The sequence below is a fragment of the Chanodichthys erythropterus genome, chromosome 9, assembly GCF_024489055.1.
Source record: "Chanodichthys erythropterus isolate Z2021 chromosome 9, ASM2448905v1, whole genome shotgun sequence".
NCBI classification, from domain to species: domain Eukaryota; kingdom Metazoa; phylum Chordata; class Actinopteri; order Cypriniformes; family Xenocyprididae; genus Chanodichthys; species Chanodichthys erythropterus.
In genome coordinates this window covers 23,631,649-23,648,735 of record NC_090229.1, presented here as the reverse complement: position 1 = coordinate 23,648,735, position 17,087 = coordinate 23,631,649, and the positions used below count along the sequence as shown (strand labels likewise).

The window sequence follows — 17,087 nt, the reverse complement described above, 5'->3', positions numbered from 1 at the left end:
TATGGCAGGTATTCTGCCACACAATGTTCCCATACTTAAATCTGTTGTGGATTCTCCTCTCATCATTAACAGTTAAGTTTGTCTCGATCTTGGTTTTTTTTTTTTTTTTTTAAGTATTTTTTATAGGCTTACAGTACATTGTCCGTATATTCCATATCCAGGAGCTTTTCAATAGCAATGCATCGCGCTTCACCAACGCAAAACCGACGCGAGTGTAAGGTTCATGAATCATATTCACAACTTCATTAGCTACAGCAGACGCATGCGCGTCAGGTATACACACACAAGTGAAAGTAAGAAAAGAACAAGAGAAAACGAAAGAAGACCAGGCAACACATCGTAGACTAACACAGGAGGAAGAAAATGCCACTGTCTTTCTTTTATTTTTTAATGGCAGCTACGTTTTCACGACATGGTTAAAAACGGAGAAGTTTTTCCTTTTTGTTTTCCGCGTACACACGTCACCATTGTCAAAACGATCCCCATTCATGCGAATCCGTGAAAATAACTAAAAACGCTGTATTCTGCTGGCAGGTCATTAGATGGCGATGAAACGCTAGACAGAACACGTAATGCGCATGTGCATGACGTCATCGTTTTCACAGATTCGCCTTTTTGTTTACACGGAGACCGTTTTAAAAAGTGAAACGGTGTCGTGAAAACGGCCCCTCAGTTACAGTAGACGATAACGATCAAAGAACATTAAGTAGGCTACACTTGTGATCTAGGCTTCGACTTGTGCTCGTGTTAAGTAGGGACACGCTCCTGCACGCGCATAATTTTTTACAGAGATTATCCACAACACCTGGATTCATTACTTTATAGAATGCTCAAGCTTGCATATCTGTTGCCATGCTTGACAGTCGTCAATGCAGGTAAGTTAATTTAATGCTTTGCTTTCCTATTTACCTTTGCAACGCAAAAGTAAGATATTTTCTGTGAAAGTGTGATATTTCCATGGAAGCCCATTTCCGCCACAGTTGAGTAAAAAATATAATTCTGTAAGTCATAATTATGAGAAACTTTCTCATAATTATGACTTAGTATCTCATTATATTGAGAAAGTTTATCATAATAGTGACTTAGTATGTCAGAATAATGAGAACATTTCTCGAAATTATGACTTATTTTCTCGTAATAATGACAGCATCTCATAATAATGAGAAACTTCCACGTAATAATGACTTAACATCTCATAATAACGAGAAAGTTTCTCGTAATAATGACTTAGTATCTCATAATAATGAGAAATTTTCTCGTAATAATGAGAAACATCTACGCACGCGCAAAGCAGCGGAGCTGTGACACGCTAGCGATAGCCGCTGGTCAAATGTGAGAACCATGGCACGTTCTGCAAAAGTGTAATCTATTGATAAGTAATAATTATAAGTAGCTAATATGAGACGGGATATAGTCGTTTATTCATTTGTAACATTCATTTGTATGTTTGTGTATGAACATACTGATATTTATAACTGATGCTATTTAATGACAATAGACTGCACTTTGTATATTACACTGACTTTAACGAAAACAGTTGTGCACGAATCAGACATGGGGACTGGTGACTTGGACTCGAGTCGCTATTTTTATGACTTGTGACTTGACAAAAAATAAAATACTTGCGACTTGACTCGGACTTGGAAGTTAAAGACTCGGGACTTGACTTGAGTGTTAATCACATCATGTTTTCAGTTTGAATGTAAAATATATAAATTATTTAAAAAAATATACTGCATACAGGCATCCATACACCGGCAGCGCTTTCTTTCTCTTCTCTCCAACAGCGAGTACACGCGGTTCACGCACACCGCAGTTGAACACAGACACGCCTCCTGTCACTCACTCAGAGCAGCGGTCCGGTTGAAGGGTTTTTGTTATTATATTAAATGTTAATAATGTATAAAAATGTTTATGCTTTTGCCGCCGCATTCAAACTGGCGCAGCGCTTAAAATGCCTAATTCAATTTATTAAACATGAAGAGGACATTATGCGTCTGGCAGGCAAAAGCGAAAAAGAAAGCATGAAGATTAAACAGAGAGCGCCGTTTTTATCATGATTACCAAATATTATCATGATTACACAAGTGATATTGATTTTATTCAGCGTACAGTTTAATGAACTTAATCAAGTGACTTACATTTTAGACACCAAATCGCTTGTTTCGCTGTATTTCACCAACGAAAATAGTTCCAAAGTCCACAGAATTGTTTTGCGTCTCTGAGCAACACTTCCTGAGTGAATTAGCTGTTTGAATGAATCGGTTGAATCTCAATGATTCGCTCATTAACAGTGATTCGCTGCCACCTACTGGCGGGTTTAATTTCACATTTGAAGTGTCTTAATTTTTTTTAAAAATAATTTCAAATAACAGTAGGCTATTTAACGTTTTATATTTTCAATATTAAAACATTTTTATGCATCTGTAACTGCTCTTGACCAATTAACTTTAATAAATATTAATTCATTCTATAATTCTATAGTTATACATTAGATTACAATTTCTGTACCTGAAAATCTCCTGTTTAAACCTACATGAAAAACTTGAAAAGCACCATTTATTTAATTTATATGTTTGTTCTGTTGTATTTATTTGTGCTATTACTCGTAATTTGATTATTTGTTACTCTTTTATTACTTACTGTTTATTTGTCTAACAATATAATATAAATTAATCTAGTAGCTTTTGGTGCCATAACCCTATTTATTTAGGTTAAATGTAACAAAGACAACGGAAACAATAAATATGCTTATTTTATAGGCCCATTTTCTTGTCTTTTACTTTTATTAATTTTTTTGTTGTGGGGCCAGTAAAAAATTGAGCCCTGCCTAGTTTATCCAGCTCGCATTAATATAAATAAATATCAATACATTTATTTAGTTGATTTGTTATTGTTATTATTGTTATTTAGTTTGATTATTTTGTTGACGAATTTTGTAAATTAAAAACAATTTGTTCTGTTATGTGTTTTGACTGTGTTATATGTCACTAGGTAACGAAGATATTTTAACTATAAAATCTTTTAGAAGGGCCTCATTTATGAATTTTGCCTGGGGCCCCCACTTAGTGTCGGTGCGCCTCTGCAGCTGATATTACAACTTTAGCACATTTGTCAGCTAAACATTCATTCAGTGTTTCCCAATGACCCTGTGCCGCCACCACCGTTTCATCATAAACCGAAAATTTAAAACATAGGCCTACAAAGCTTAAATGGTCTCTAAGTTGTATTTTAACAATGAACTAAAATCGAAACCGTGATATGCCAAATACAGTGCCAAATAATGTACATTTTCTGAACAACAATACTACAACAAAAGCTCCTTTCATGTCAGTAAAGCTGTTGTGTGTGAGAGAGAGGAGAAATGTAACAAAGTTTAATGTTGTATGTAAACTGTGTTTGAGAGAGAGAGGGAGGTGTTCAGAGAGGAGTCTGTTGGATGTTAAGCTGTTATTTGTTTTATGGATTTAAAGCATTTCAAACACTGTTGGCAGAAGTGAAAAATCCAAATCCATGCAAATCCAAATTATTTTAATTTACTGACAGTTACTTATATCTTGTCTTTTCACTTTATTAAGATCAGATTCTGCAGGTAAAATTACAATAATAAGGTGACTTGACTTGACCTACTACAGGACTTGACTTGACATAGCTTGTGACTTGACTTGACTTGACTTGCCCAAGAAAAAAATACTTGGGACTTACTTGAGACTTGAAGGTTAAGACTTGAGACTTACTTGAGACTTGCACATGTGTGACTTGGTCCCATCTCTGGCACGAATGCAGAATGTGCCATGTTTGCTGTTCTAGCATTTACGAGACTTTGACCAGCGGATGTCGCTATAGCGTGCCACGCCTTTCTGCTCCGCTGCTCTGCGCATGCGTAGAATTTTCTCATTATTATGAGAAAGTTTCTCGTTATTATGAGAAACTAAGTCATAATTACAAGAAAGTTTCTCATTATTATGAGAAACTAAGTCATTATTACGAGAAAGTTTCTCATTATTACGAGAAAATAAGTCATAATTACAAGAAATTTTCTCATTATTCTGACATACTAAGTCATTATTATGAGAAACCTTCTCAATATAATGAGATACTAAGTCATAATTATGAGAAAGTTTTTCATTATTATGATTTACAGAATTATATTTCTTTACTCAACTGTGGCGGAAACGGGCTTGCATATACTTCTGATTCATTAGCCTAGCCCTAGAAGAACTGCATAAACCGTAAAACTATTATTTTGTGCTTCAAGTGTTAATTACAACAATACATATATGGTAAGAGATACCATTTTGCAATTTCAAGCAGCAAAACAAACTGTTACAGTTAACGTTACAGCTAAAAATAAAAAAATTCAAACGGCCGCGCCCGCTCTTAAAGGTGCTAAAGAGGATCTTTTCGTCGACTGAGAAACCAAAGACTGTTACTGAGTTTCTGAAATGAGCGCATGCGTAAGAACAACCCCCCTCCTTCGAAGGAACGCCTCCCAAAACTCTTGCACGAGTATTGGAACACGAGTTGTAGCAGGCCCCCCGTACAAGGATGAGACTTTTACTGATGGTTTTATGATGTTTAATCCTTCCTTTTGAACCTTAAACTATACACCATATCACCAACGTAAGAGCTGAAATGCATACAAAACATGTGACCGATTAGCTAACATTGTTCACATACTGCTGTCTTACATTGATGCAAAAACGAACACACCATCAAACAAAATGATCCTATCTCAACCCATTTAAAATACCTTTTGCCTCTTTGGAGGGGCTGCAAATATGAATTCACCGTTTTTTCACCGCTCCGTGCCGAAGCCACTGCCGCATCTGGGCTGACAAGCTGTACACTGCAAACTGAGCCAGCCAGGGCGCACGCGCCTCCAAAGGAAGCGGAAATGTGCGCAACCCAAAACCGGAAGTTAAACATTTCACCATATAAATTTCAAAATAAAAGACATCTATAATTAAATATACTAGTGGTTATTTACACTCCCACCAAAATTATGAGTGATTTGTTATATCAAGATAACAACAACGAAAAATTTTCAACAGGAATAACCATTTCTCTTATCTCATGAACATTCTAATATCAGAATTAGCTTTTGCACAGGACGCTCTACACTAGTGAGCTTATTACTGCGTTGACCTTTGTTGTTCAGTCTCCTGTCTCCAAAGGAGATTTTCACTCTTCGCACGAGTCCGTCCTTGCTGCTAACGGTCTCCAGGACTCTGGCGAGTCTCCATTCACCTCTGGGTGACAGTTCATCAATGTCCAACACAATGTCACCTTCTCTTAGATTTCTTTTCGGTGAGTGCCAGCGCTGTCTAGCAATGAGGTTTTGCAGATACTCACGCCTCCATCTGCACCAGAACTGCTCAGTCAAAACTGCACACGACGCCATCTCTTTGCTCCATAGAGGTCCTCTTTTAAGAAGAAACCAGGTGGGGGCAGTGTTGTGCTGGATTTCATGTGGAGCAGATGGTTAGGGGTAAGCGGTTCTAAGCTGTCAGGGCTGTTAAGGTTGTCTACAGTCAGTGGACGACTGTTTACTAAGGCCATAGCTTCATAAAATAAAGTCCTTAACGAAGCATCATTTAATCTACCATGTGCAAGTGACAGAGTAGTATTCAATACACTTCTGACAGTCCTTATCTGGCGTTCCCACACTCCACCTGCGTGACTGGAGTGTGGTGCATTCATCACAAAGTCGCACTGCTTTTGGGACAGATAAGTACTCAGTCTTTGAGTGTCCAGTTCACTTAGGGCAGTTTTAAACTCATTCTTTGCGCCAACAAAGTTTGTTCCCTGATCACAATAGATTTGTCGAATTTCACCTCTGATAGAAATTAAACACCTTAGTGCATTAATGAATGTGTCAGTGGATAGGTCTTCTAATAGCTCGATGTGAATGGCGCGAGAGCAAAAACAAGTGAACAAAAGTCCATACCGTTTATGTTGTTTTCGGCCTTCTGTAGTTACAAAAGGGCCGAAACAGTCCATACCGCAATATGTGAAGGGTGGAGAGGGCTCTAAGCGTTCTGCTGGCAGGTCGCTCATTCTCTGACCCTCCGGAGCCTTGCGAAGTCTACGACAAATGACACACTGGCGGATGAAAGAAGCAACGGTTCTGCTCATCCCTGGGATCCAGTAGCCGCTGGATCTGATTTCATTTGTGGTGAAGCCTTTTCCTTGGTGTTTTACTTTGTCGTGACAGTGAGCTATTATGAGTTTAGTCACGTGATGTTCTTTTGGAATCACGATAGGGTGTTTGAAAGAGTCTTTGATAGTTGAAAGTCTCCCTCCGACCTTGATGAGACCATCCGTGTCCCTGAAAATGTCTAAGTGGAACAGTTTGTTGTGATGTGGGAGCTGATTGCCTTTGTTTAATAACTTTATCTCTTTTCCATATGTGTGTTTTTGTACATCCTGAATGATGACGTGTACTGCACTTTCTTGTTCACTCACTGTAGTCGGCGCATCTGATTTAACTTTCTTAGCCCTTCTTATGAGACGTGCTACAGCTTTGACTGCTTTGGACCATGACGAGAACTTGGACAAACGTTCGGCAAGGCTGAATGTCTCTGTAACTTTGGTTAACATTGCCTGCGTTTTTCTGACTTCTGGATCACCAAGAGACAATTCTAGCTCTACACTTTGTGGTGTGGGCAGGTCCCTCTCCCAGAGAAAGGAGGGGCCTGTGAACCAGTTGGATGAGAGAAGCTCAGTGACAGATTTACCCCTAGATGCACTATCGGCTGGGTTCTCTTCAGATGGCACGTAAAACCATTGCTAAGGGTTTGTACTTTGGCGAATCTTTTGGACCCTATTCGCTACAAAAGTGTGGAAACGCCGTACCTCATTGTTTACGTACCCCAAAACTACTCTTGAATCAGTCCAGAAATACTCTTTGATTTGAGCATAGCAGAGTTCATCTCTCAACATGTTACTAACTGAGACTGAAACTACAGCTGCAGTTAGCTCGAGTCTGGGGATTGTAGTTAGCTTGGTAGGAGACACACAGGCTTTGGCTATTACTAGTGAACAGTGGATCTCCTCTTTGACGTTTTTGGCTCTTAAATAGGTGCATTGTCCATAACCACTCGTGCTCGCATCAGAAAAGTGGTGCAACTCCATTTCTTTAAGTTCTCCAAAACTAGCAGGAAAGTAACCGCGAGTTATGTTTACCTTGTCTAAGTTGGCAAAGTCACGTTGCCAGCTCTCCCACCTTGGCCTTAGTGCTTCTGGCAGGGAGTCATCCCAGTTGATACCTTGGTGACACATTTCCTGCAAGATCCTTTTTCCATGAAGCACGAATGGCGCCAGGAAGCCAAGGGGGTCGTAGATGGATGCAACAGTAGATAAGATACCTCGACGTGTTGCTGGTTGGTCCTTTAAAGTGTTATCAAATCTGAAACAGTCTCTTTCAACGTTCCATTTGATGCCTAAGGCTCTTTCTTGTGGCATGTCTTTGAATGTCAAGTCCTTTGTTTTTGTCTCTATTGCACGTTCAGATGGCAGGATGCTTTGTAGAACAGCAGGGCTGTTTGAGATAAATTTATGTAGACGGAGCCCTCCTTGCTTGCATATCTCTGTGGCCTCTTGTGCGAGCTGTATTGCCTTTTCAACTGTATCTGTGCTTGTGACTCCATCGTCCACATAAAAGTCCCTTTCCATGAACTCAGATCCTGCAGGGTGTGTGTGACAGTGTTCTTTAGCCAAATACCTTAGACCGTAATTTGCACACCCTGGAGATGATGTCGCACCGAAAAGATGTACCTTCATCCTGTATACCTGTGGCCGTGTCTCTGCATTGCCGTTTTTCCACCACAGAAAACTCAGGTAATCTCTGTCACAACGCTGAACGTGAAACTGGTGAAACATCTTCTCTATATCGCACATTAGAGCAACAGGATGTTGTCTGAACCGAAGGAGGATGCCTGTTAGATTGTTAATCAGGTCTGGCCCTTGGAGAAGATGATCGTTTAGACTTGTACCATTGTGTTTGGCTGAACAATCGAACACAACACGTAGTTTAGTGGGCTTTTTAGGGTGATAAATCCCGTGATGGGGAATGTACCATCGTTCACCTTGTTTTCCTTCATTGTGTACTTCTTCGACATCATTCCTTTCAATCATGTCTTTCATGTAAGCTATATAGTCTCTTTTATAATTTTCATCTTTGTTGAACTTTCGCTTTAAGTGTTCGAGTCGGATTTCAGCAAGCTTTCAGTTGTTGGGCAAGTGTGGCCTTTGTCTGAAAGGAAGAGGCATCTCATAGTGTCCTTGTTCGTTTTTCCTTATTCCTTCCTTGAGTTTGTCCAAAAAGATGAGATCCTCTTGTGAGACTGTGTTGTCACTTGCCTTTGTGTCCTTAAAATCTGATTCTAGCACATTTATCACGCCCATGGGAGTTACAATGGGTAATTCCCTTATTGTGATTCGATGACACAAACTTGACTGAGTTTCATTGAGCTCTGGTGCGGAGCCTCCAACGATACTCCACCCTAGGTCCGTGCAGATGGCATATGGCTCCTCACCTTCTCCTAGTAGAACTTGTCTTGGAGCTAAAGTTCTGGGACAGTTAAATCCTATAAGGAGTCCAACATCACAACTAGGAAGAGGTGGTATCTTATCAGCAATTTCTGTCAGGTGGGGCCATTGCTTTGCTGTGTCACTAGTGGGTATGTTGTCATAGTTAACTGGGATAAAGTCTTTGGTATATGAGGGGGGTAGGTCGATGCAAATGTCTGAGTCATAACCCCTCACACGCATTCCAGTTACTCTGTGACTCTTGACAATAGAGTGAACACCCAGCATGGTAGTTAGCTTTAACTTTACGGGATGAGCGTCTGCTTGTAGCTGTTTGCTTAATTCTTCACAGACAAATGTGCTGTCACTCTGTGTGTCTAGTAGTGCATAAACTAATTGCTCTTTGGATGGGCTCTGAACCGTAGACACCCACACAGGAACAATCATGGATGTGCTACTTGACTGACCCACCTTAGATATGTTGAGAGCTGTGACTGTCGCAGTCTCATTTGGAGTGCTTGGAGTGATGTTTCCATAGCTTCGAGATCTTTCATATGTCTTGTAATTGTCATTGTGCAAACAAGTGGGATGCCTTCCTTTGCAAATGTCACAAGTGTGACGATGGCGACAATCTTTGACATTATGGCCCACCTTTAAGCATCCATAGCACAGTTTATTGTCCTTAACATATGTGCGTTTCTCTTCTAAGGGCTGATCTGAAAAGTTAGAGCACTTTGACAATTGATGGATTTCATCTTTGCAAAACATGCAGGGTACCTTTACGTTCGTGTAACTTGTCCTTGCCTTGTTGTTTTGTGGCGTTGCTTGCGTGGTGAAGACTTGTGTGGATCTGTTTGGTTTAAAGTCTTTTGTGGACCTTTTCTCGTGAGATGTGTTGCATGAGTGAAGAGCATACGAAGAAGTGATCGGGGTTGCATGCGATCTCCGCTTCGACTGCCACAAATTGTGCAAAGTCTTTAAAAGAGGGAAAATCCTTGCCGTCCATAAGTGTAACTGTGACATGTCGATTCCAGCGGGCTGCCAGCCAGTCAGGAACTTTCTGTAGTAACTTTTGATTTTCCTCACAGTCACTTAGTATTTCTAGGCCTTTTACGTATGGTGTGGCTTGGAGACATGCATTTAAAAAATCTGAAAATGTTCTTAATCCTTCAGCATCTTTTGAGCTTATTTTAGGCCATTTTGACAGTTTGTCTCTGAAAGCTCTCTGGACGATAAAGGGCGGTCCATAACGTTGGTCAAGTTTTTGCCATGCGTCCTTGTATGCCTCTACATCGCTGCGAAAGAATGTGCCCTCAAGACAATTTTTAGCTGGACCTGTGACATACCTTTTAAGCAAGTGCAGCTTATCAGCAGGTGAGATGTCTTTGCAGTCTACAAGTGAAGAGAATGAAGCCTTCCATTCAATGTAGTTAATTGGGTCTCCGCTGAACACTGTGAGCATTGGCACTGGGATTCTGTTTATAGCTATACTGTTTTGAATTGCTTGGGCCAACTGGGAAATGTCTGTGAGAGGCGTTTGAGTTACAATTTGGGGGTTTGGGTTGTTCACCATGTGACTTGACATATGAATAGACACATTGTTTTGTGGCATTAATGGAGGTAAGCCACTAGAGGGAGCTGGCGCTTCATGAACAGACTGGTGGTCAACAGAGAAAGGAATATTGTTTGGTTGTATTTGCTGACTGTCCACATCCATGTTAATTTCTCTGTCGTAGATCTCAAGTTTTGCGCGAGCAGCTTGCATTTCCTTTTCTGCCTTTAAACGCTCAAGTTCGGATTCTATATCTTTCATTTTTTCCCTTTGTTTAATTTCCTCCTGCACAATTTTATATTCTGCTTCCTTTACAGCTAACTCCGCCGCTGCGTCAATCCTTTTGACTGCGATGCTTGAAGTGTCGGACTGCTTACTGACGCTAGACTGAGAAGCGGTGCCGTAGATGGAGTGGGCATACTGATGTGACAGTAGCTGATGAAGGCGTTGCTTTTCTCTACTTGCATCAAAATCACCGTCTATTGCCGTTATATGTTCATTAAGTATTTTCATAATGTCCTTAGTTACTGCTTCACAGGAGTCCATTTTGCGTCTTGTTTCAGAGCATGGCATAGTACGCTCCCTTATTTCACTGTACACCTTCATCATGTCGTTCAAACCCTTTTCAATATCATCGGCCATTACACATAACTCGTGCTCTGATAAGTCAGTTTTTAAGTTTTCTCTGGATGTTCTGATTAGCCCTTTCCATTGTTCATAGAGACTCATCAGTTTTCTGTCCTTTTTCATCATTTCGTCTTTTTGGTAGGCTAGCATTTTCTCCGTTAGCACAATAGGCCGCTCTGAACGCCTGGGTAACGATAACTCGGTCGCAGTCTCCATTTTATGAAGTTTGGCTAATTGTTTTTCTTTGCGTTCAATATCTTCCTTTAATTCCTGTCTTGACATGCTCTCTGCATCTCCTTGATGTAATAAAGCTCTCCTTTCATTGATTTCAGTTTGTAGCTTACGTGTTTGCTCTTCGATACCGTCCATTTTCCGTGTCGTTGTAGCTCGCTGAGGAGAAGCTCTTACTGTACAAGGATGAGACTTTTACTGATGGTTTTATGATGTTTAATCCTTCCTTTTGAACCTTAAACTATACACCATATCACCAACGTAAGAGCTGAAATGCATACTAAACATGTGACCGATTAGCTAACATTGTTCACATACTGCTGTCTTACATTGATGCAAAAACGAACACACCATCAAACAAAATGATCCTATCTCAACCCATTTAAAATACCTTTTGCCTCTTTGGAGGGGCTGCAAATATGAATTCACCGTTTTTTCACCGCTCCGTGCCGAAGCCACTGCCGCATCTGGGCTGACAAGCTGTACACTGCAAACTGAGCCAGCCAGGGCGCGCGCGCCTCCAAAGGAAGCGGAAATGTGCGCAACCCAAAACCGGAAGTTAAACATTTCACCATACAAATTTCAAAATAAAAGACATCTATAATAAAATATACTAGTGGTTATTTACACGAGTGTTTACCACCGGCATTCGCTGTGTCGTGTTCGTGGATTCATTATGTCGGACTCACCACAGGTAACTCATAATCTGCAGTTGTTACTCCTGTCTCCGGACAAAAACATTGCATGTGGAGCCTGTGGAGTGTGGAAAGTTACTGGAGCGCACAGCCGCGCTCGTCTCTCACAAGGAACGTCACGGCAGTGATTGACAAGCCAGAGGGCCAATAGTTTACGCGATGATCGTGTAAACTATTGGCTGATGTTTTTAAGGCCCTACCTCGTGCACAGATGATGTATATTAATATTATTCCTTTCAGTGCATCAATAAATATTCTTTTATCAGTTAGTAAAGACAGTTTCATGTAATATTGCAAAAATGTATAAAACAAAACATCCTCTTTAGCACCTTTAAAAATAAGGTGGATACTAATTTTTATTTCATTAAAAGAAACACTTGATGTTGATGGTAACAAATGGTTTTGAGTGTTTTTGCCTAAACCTATAAACTCTGTTGAAACAGGTCAACATGAATATCCTTGCGCAAGCAGGAAGGTGTCAAGCGATGTTTACAGTAGGATGGCAATTTATCATTTATAGGTTTTTCATTGTAATTTATTATTTATTTGTAAACAACAACAACAGCCACTCAGTTGTTTTTCAAAATGACTTTTGAAAGTCAGTTTGCACAGTGAGTAAATGTAAACAATTTAAATGTTTGGGTGAACTATCCCTTTAATGTTGCAATTTTCGTATTTCGTCTGTGAATGTTGGACAGTTTTTCTGATTTTAAAAAGCTTTTCTATAACAAAGAAAAGGAGAAATATTGAGTTGGGAAGTAGAGCAGCTCAGGTTTATAATAATGTGTCTGTCTTGTGAACAATTGTAAATATGTGTGTGAAATATCTGTTCATTTTTTTCATGTTAATTGTAAAATTGTACTCCTGCTTTATTTTTTAATATTGTTAACAGTGTTGTAGTATCATGGTCTTGTCATAAACTCAACCTACATCTCATATATTTTAATGTGGATGTGTATCTGATTAACTTTGCAGTTTACAAATATGCAATGCAATATTTATCATATTTACTTATAATGCCAGAGGAAAATAAGTCTGGAATGAATAGGCATATATTATGGCCTAATTTGACACTGTACTAATATTATTTTCTCGATCTTGTCTATCCACAGGTTCTCACTCACTGATGGCTTTGGGAACATATATAGTTGGACAGACACTATTTCCAGAGTTCAGTGTTGTGCTGATGTTGGATGATCTGCAAATAGGATATTATGACTCTGTCACATGGAAACCTGTCTATCGCTCTAACAGTGATTCAAAATACTATGATGAAGAGAAAAGTGATGCTGGTGTCATATTTAAGGACATGTATAATGACATGAAAACTTTTTATGTTAAGAATCGCCTAAATATCACAGATGGTGAGAACTATAGCCTACAAATCACTATTAAAACACAAATCATGTAATAACAAATGTAGCTTCTATGTGTTTTTATTATTTTATTCAAGGTTTTAAAGTGAGACAGTAAGAGGGTAATCGTAAAGTCCAGTATTCATTTTCAGTTCACTATGTTTTATTTTGTGTCAGTATCAGTGAGGATTAAATTTTTCCTTCATTTGAAGGTGTACATGTTCATCAGAGACTTGCTGGATGTGAACTGTTGAATGATGATAAACCAGGTCAAATTTATTTCTGGGATGCTTTTGATGGACAAAATATGGAGGAGATTATCTATGACCTGGAAAAAAAAGATATCCAAATGAAAAAGACATGGATACCATGGGACCAAATGGAACAACTTCAAATAAAGTTTTTATTTGAAAATGTTTATCATCCTATTTGCATTAAAGTTTTGCGGAGGTACCTGAATATGGAAAAGAACAATGTGATGAGAAAAGGTGAGAGAATCAACCTGATTAACAGTATAATTAAGATAGAAAAGGGCATAATCAACAGATATGACCCAAACAGCTGTGCTGACAGAAAATACATGTGCCTCTGATTGTTTTATGAATCATGAGAACGAAAAATAAATAACCTATGCAACGGTTTAACAACAGTAAGTCTTCTTGTCCTTCTCTGTAGTGAAACCCAGAGTCAGACTCATGAGGAAGACACTCACGGACTCTCAAGGGCTTCAGATCAGCTGTCTGGCCACTGGTTTTTACCCCCGTCACATTAACCTGACTCTGTTCAGAGATGATCAGCTTGTGGATGATGATCAGATCACAGGAGGAGAGATTCTTCCCAACGGAGATGGAACTTACCAGATGAGGAAGAGTTTGGTGATCAGTGTAGAAGAACCATGTGAGGGACACAAATACAACTGTACAATGAAGCACCTCAATCTGGACAACAAACTGGACATTATGTTTGGTAATGAAAAACTGACAATCACATGAACAAACAAACTACTGAATAACAAAGTAGACATTAGATTCAAGAAACTTTATTGCCATTGTGTAAAAGACATAGACATAGTGTACAGAATCTTTCAGAAAAAGCAACAATACTAGATTACAATTTTAGATTGAATAACATTTTTTTTACTATAACTTGTGTAAATCATACCAATATCTGTCTGTAGCTTAAATTATTTTCCTGTTGTTTATCTCACTGTTTTTTCCCACCCCAGGTTCAGATGTGGGTGAATGTGACCCAGGATCATCCTCTCTGTCTGTAGTTATCAGTGTGCTGGTGTTAATGTGTGTGGCTGTTCTCATCATAACTGCATTATTATATGGAGGAAGAAGAGATGTGCTGCTGGTAAATGTTCTGTACAGCCCAGTTCATTATATCTAATGCTCATTTAGAAAAACAAAAAACAAACATCAGTTCCTTTAGAGCAGTGGTCATCAACCTTTTTAAGCCCAAGATCCCTGACCTCGACCTTTTTGAAAGACGAGATCTACTTGATAGAAAAAGACAGCCCAGATAGTATGTAGTATTTTTTTCGTGGTGAATGTATATTCTGATTTATTTATTTATTTTTACAAGCAAATTGGCCGATTCTGATACTGGTTGCAGATCATTATTATTAATATTATTATAATAAACAAAAATACATAGCCATTTCAAATTAGAGGGAACAGCTGCTTTTTAATCACAATCCAAACAAAGATGCTACGCATGGTCTGACTTTATCTTTGTGAAATTATAAATGCTACACACACAAATAAAGCTTGAAACAAAAACAGCAGGCTGAATGAGACGCAGATTCACTCTCTGACAGCAGGTGGCACTTATGGAGCAGCAGTGATACAGTTTCCTTGGTTACCGCTGTAAACAAAGCTGAAATGCACTAATAATTAGCTACTTTATTCGGAGGTAAGAGGAAAATAAAATGCCATTGCCATCGAAATTTTTCTGAAGACAGTAATTCCTTTTAGAGATTCATTCATATAACCCATCACCCCCAATTCAATATTTATATTTTCTTCCTATATTTCGAGCATTGTGTACAGTGAGCTGATCTGCCTGCTACAGAATTTTCTCCTCTACGCGTCCGTCTTCAGCGTCTCTGCCCTCTTGTTAACAGCCGTTTACAGACTCAGACATAATGTGGGCTATTTACCTTTATCTGTCTGTCCCAGTAGCTCCAGAAAATAACATAAAATAAGTACAAAAATACAGTACAAAGACTGGAGAAATGTAATGTATTTTTGTAACTTATATTTATGTTATTTTCGCGAGCTACTGGAACAATGATAAAGATCGACCAGTCGATCGCGATCGATGGGTTGGCGACCACTGCTTTAGAGACTCTATCAAAGTTAAAAGTATGAAGTTTTATGTTTTTGTAGTGTTCCTCTGTGTTTATTCTGGTTTCACTGTGTCACTTGTATTCAGGACAAGGACCTGGAATGTTCGCGGGGCCCCTTCCTGATGATTTGCTTAGGGCCCCCAATAACCTAAACACTGCCTTGCTTACTTCAACACATCATACAAGGAAGTGAACTAGAGTGCCTTCTAGTGCACAGAAACATTAAGTGCATATATCACGTATTCCTTCCAGGCGGCAACCTCCCACGGTCTCTCTTGAAGCCAACACAGAAGTGACAATCTGCAATTCATCAACTGGCTGATAGAGACAGGCTCAAACCTGTATCTCCCCCATGTTAAAATGCTCAACTTTACAGCAGAAAAAAATGTTTACAGCCTGGTACAAAAACTATAGTTTTGGTCTATACAGCTAATTTTTCCCTTCATGACAACTGTGAGGGGGGTGATTTTTTATTTTATTTTTATAACTCATCTGTTTAAATTATATTAAAGGGTTAGTTAACCCAAAAATGAAAATTGTCATTAATGACTCACCCTCATGTCGTTCCACACCCGTAAGATCTTCGGAACACAGTTTAAGATTTTTTAGATTCAGTCCGAGAGCTTTCTGTCCCTCCATCGAAAATGTATGTGCAGTATACTGTCCATGTCCAGAAAGGTAATAAAAACATCTTTAAGGTAGTCCATGTGACATCAGTCGGTTAGTTAGAATTTGTTGAAGCATCGAAAATACATTTTGGTCCAAAAATAACAAAAACTACGACTTTATTCAGCATTGTCTTCTCTTATGGGTCTGTTGTATATCCGCTTTCACTCCACAGTGACGCTGCTGCTGCTTCTTCTTCTTCTTTCCTGTTTTACGGCGGTTGGTATCCAGCTTATTGGTGCATTACCGCCCCTTTCTGCTCCGGACAGTGACGTGATTAGGACATCCGCGACATGCACACCTACTCACCATTTTAAAAAATATAGCAATACAAAAATACAAACAATGTAGAATAGCTTGAATACAGCATACGTCTCCCTCAGACTGTATCGAAGCTCGGGCACACTAGATAACACGTCATCAGCGTCACTGTCCGGAGCAGAAGGGGCTGAGCTTGATTGGTTTCTGGGTTATACGATGGAGGACGGAGGAGCGAGGAAACGAGGAGGGATATTGAGAAGCACCCCTTGTCTGGCCTCACACTTCCTACCATTTATTTACATTAGTGTGGCATTGGAATCTGAACAGTGGAATTTTTCCCAGGTCTTTGTCCCTCCACCCACCCAAGGGCCCACAAAATTGCTACTAGTTCTGTCAAAAAGACATGTTATTTGGTAATCGCAATCTAAAGTTAATACGCAATTAACTATTTGATCTATGTATACCCTCCAAGACATTCTCTCCTCAAACCAAACTCCCAAGAATTTAAATGATTTAACCCTTTCAATGGGTGAGTTATAAATCTTTAATCCCTGTTCTGGATTAACTCTTTTAAAACCAAATATTTGGATTTTGAAACAGAAATTTTAATCCCCAGTCCTCTGCCCAAGTCTCTACTGCAGTAGTTCCCAACCACATTCCTGGGGTGCTTCTCAATATCCCTCTTCGTTTCCTCGCTCCTCCGTCCTCCATCCTATGACCTGGAAACCGATCAAGCTCAGCCATCTTGAAGGACATCTCAATTCTCTAATTGCACAGCAAGGAGGTGAGGAACGAGGAGTGAGGAAGCTTCCAGA

General features: G+C 39.4%; 1 protein-coding gene across 1 annotated transcript; it reads left to right on the top strand.

Moving 5' to 3' along the window:
* The first annotated feature begins 481 nt into the window (after positions 1–481).
* LOC137026538 (zinc-alpha-2-glycoprotein-like) lies at positions 482–14,583 on the top strand. The gene is made up of 5 exons (XM_067393921.1): positions 482–875; positions 12,750–13,001; positions 13,205–13,480; positions 13,668–13,958; positions 14,224–14,583. Exons 1-5 carry the CDS (start codon positions 827–829, stop codon positions 14,382–14,384), a joined length of 1,029 nt encoding a protein of 342 aa, XP_067250022.1. The 5' UTR covers positions 482–826; the 3' UTR covers positions 14,385–14,583.
* The last annotated feature ends 2,504 nt before the right edge of the window (positions 14,584–17,087 follow it).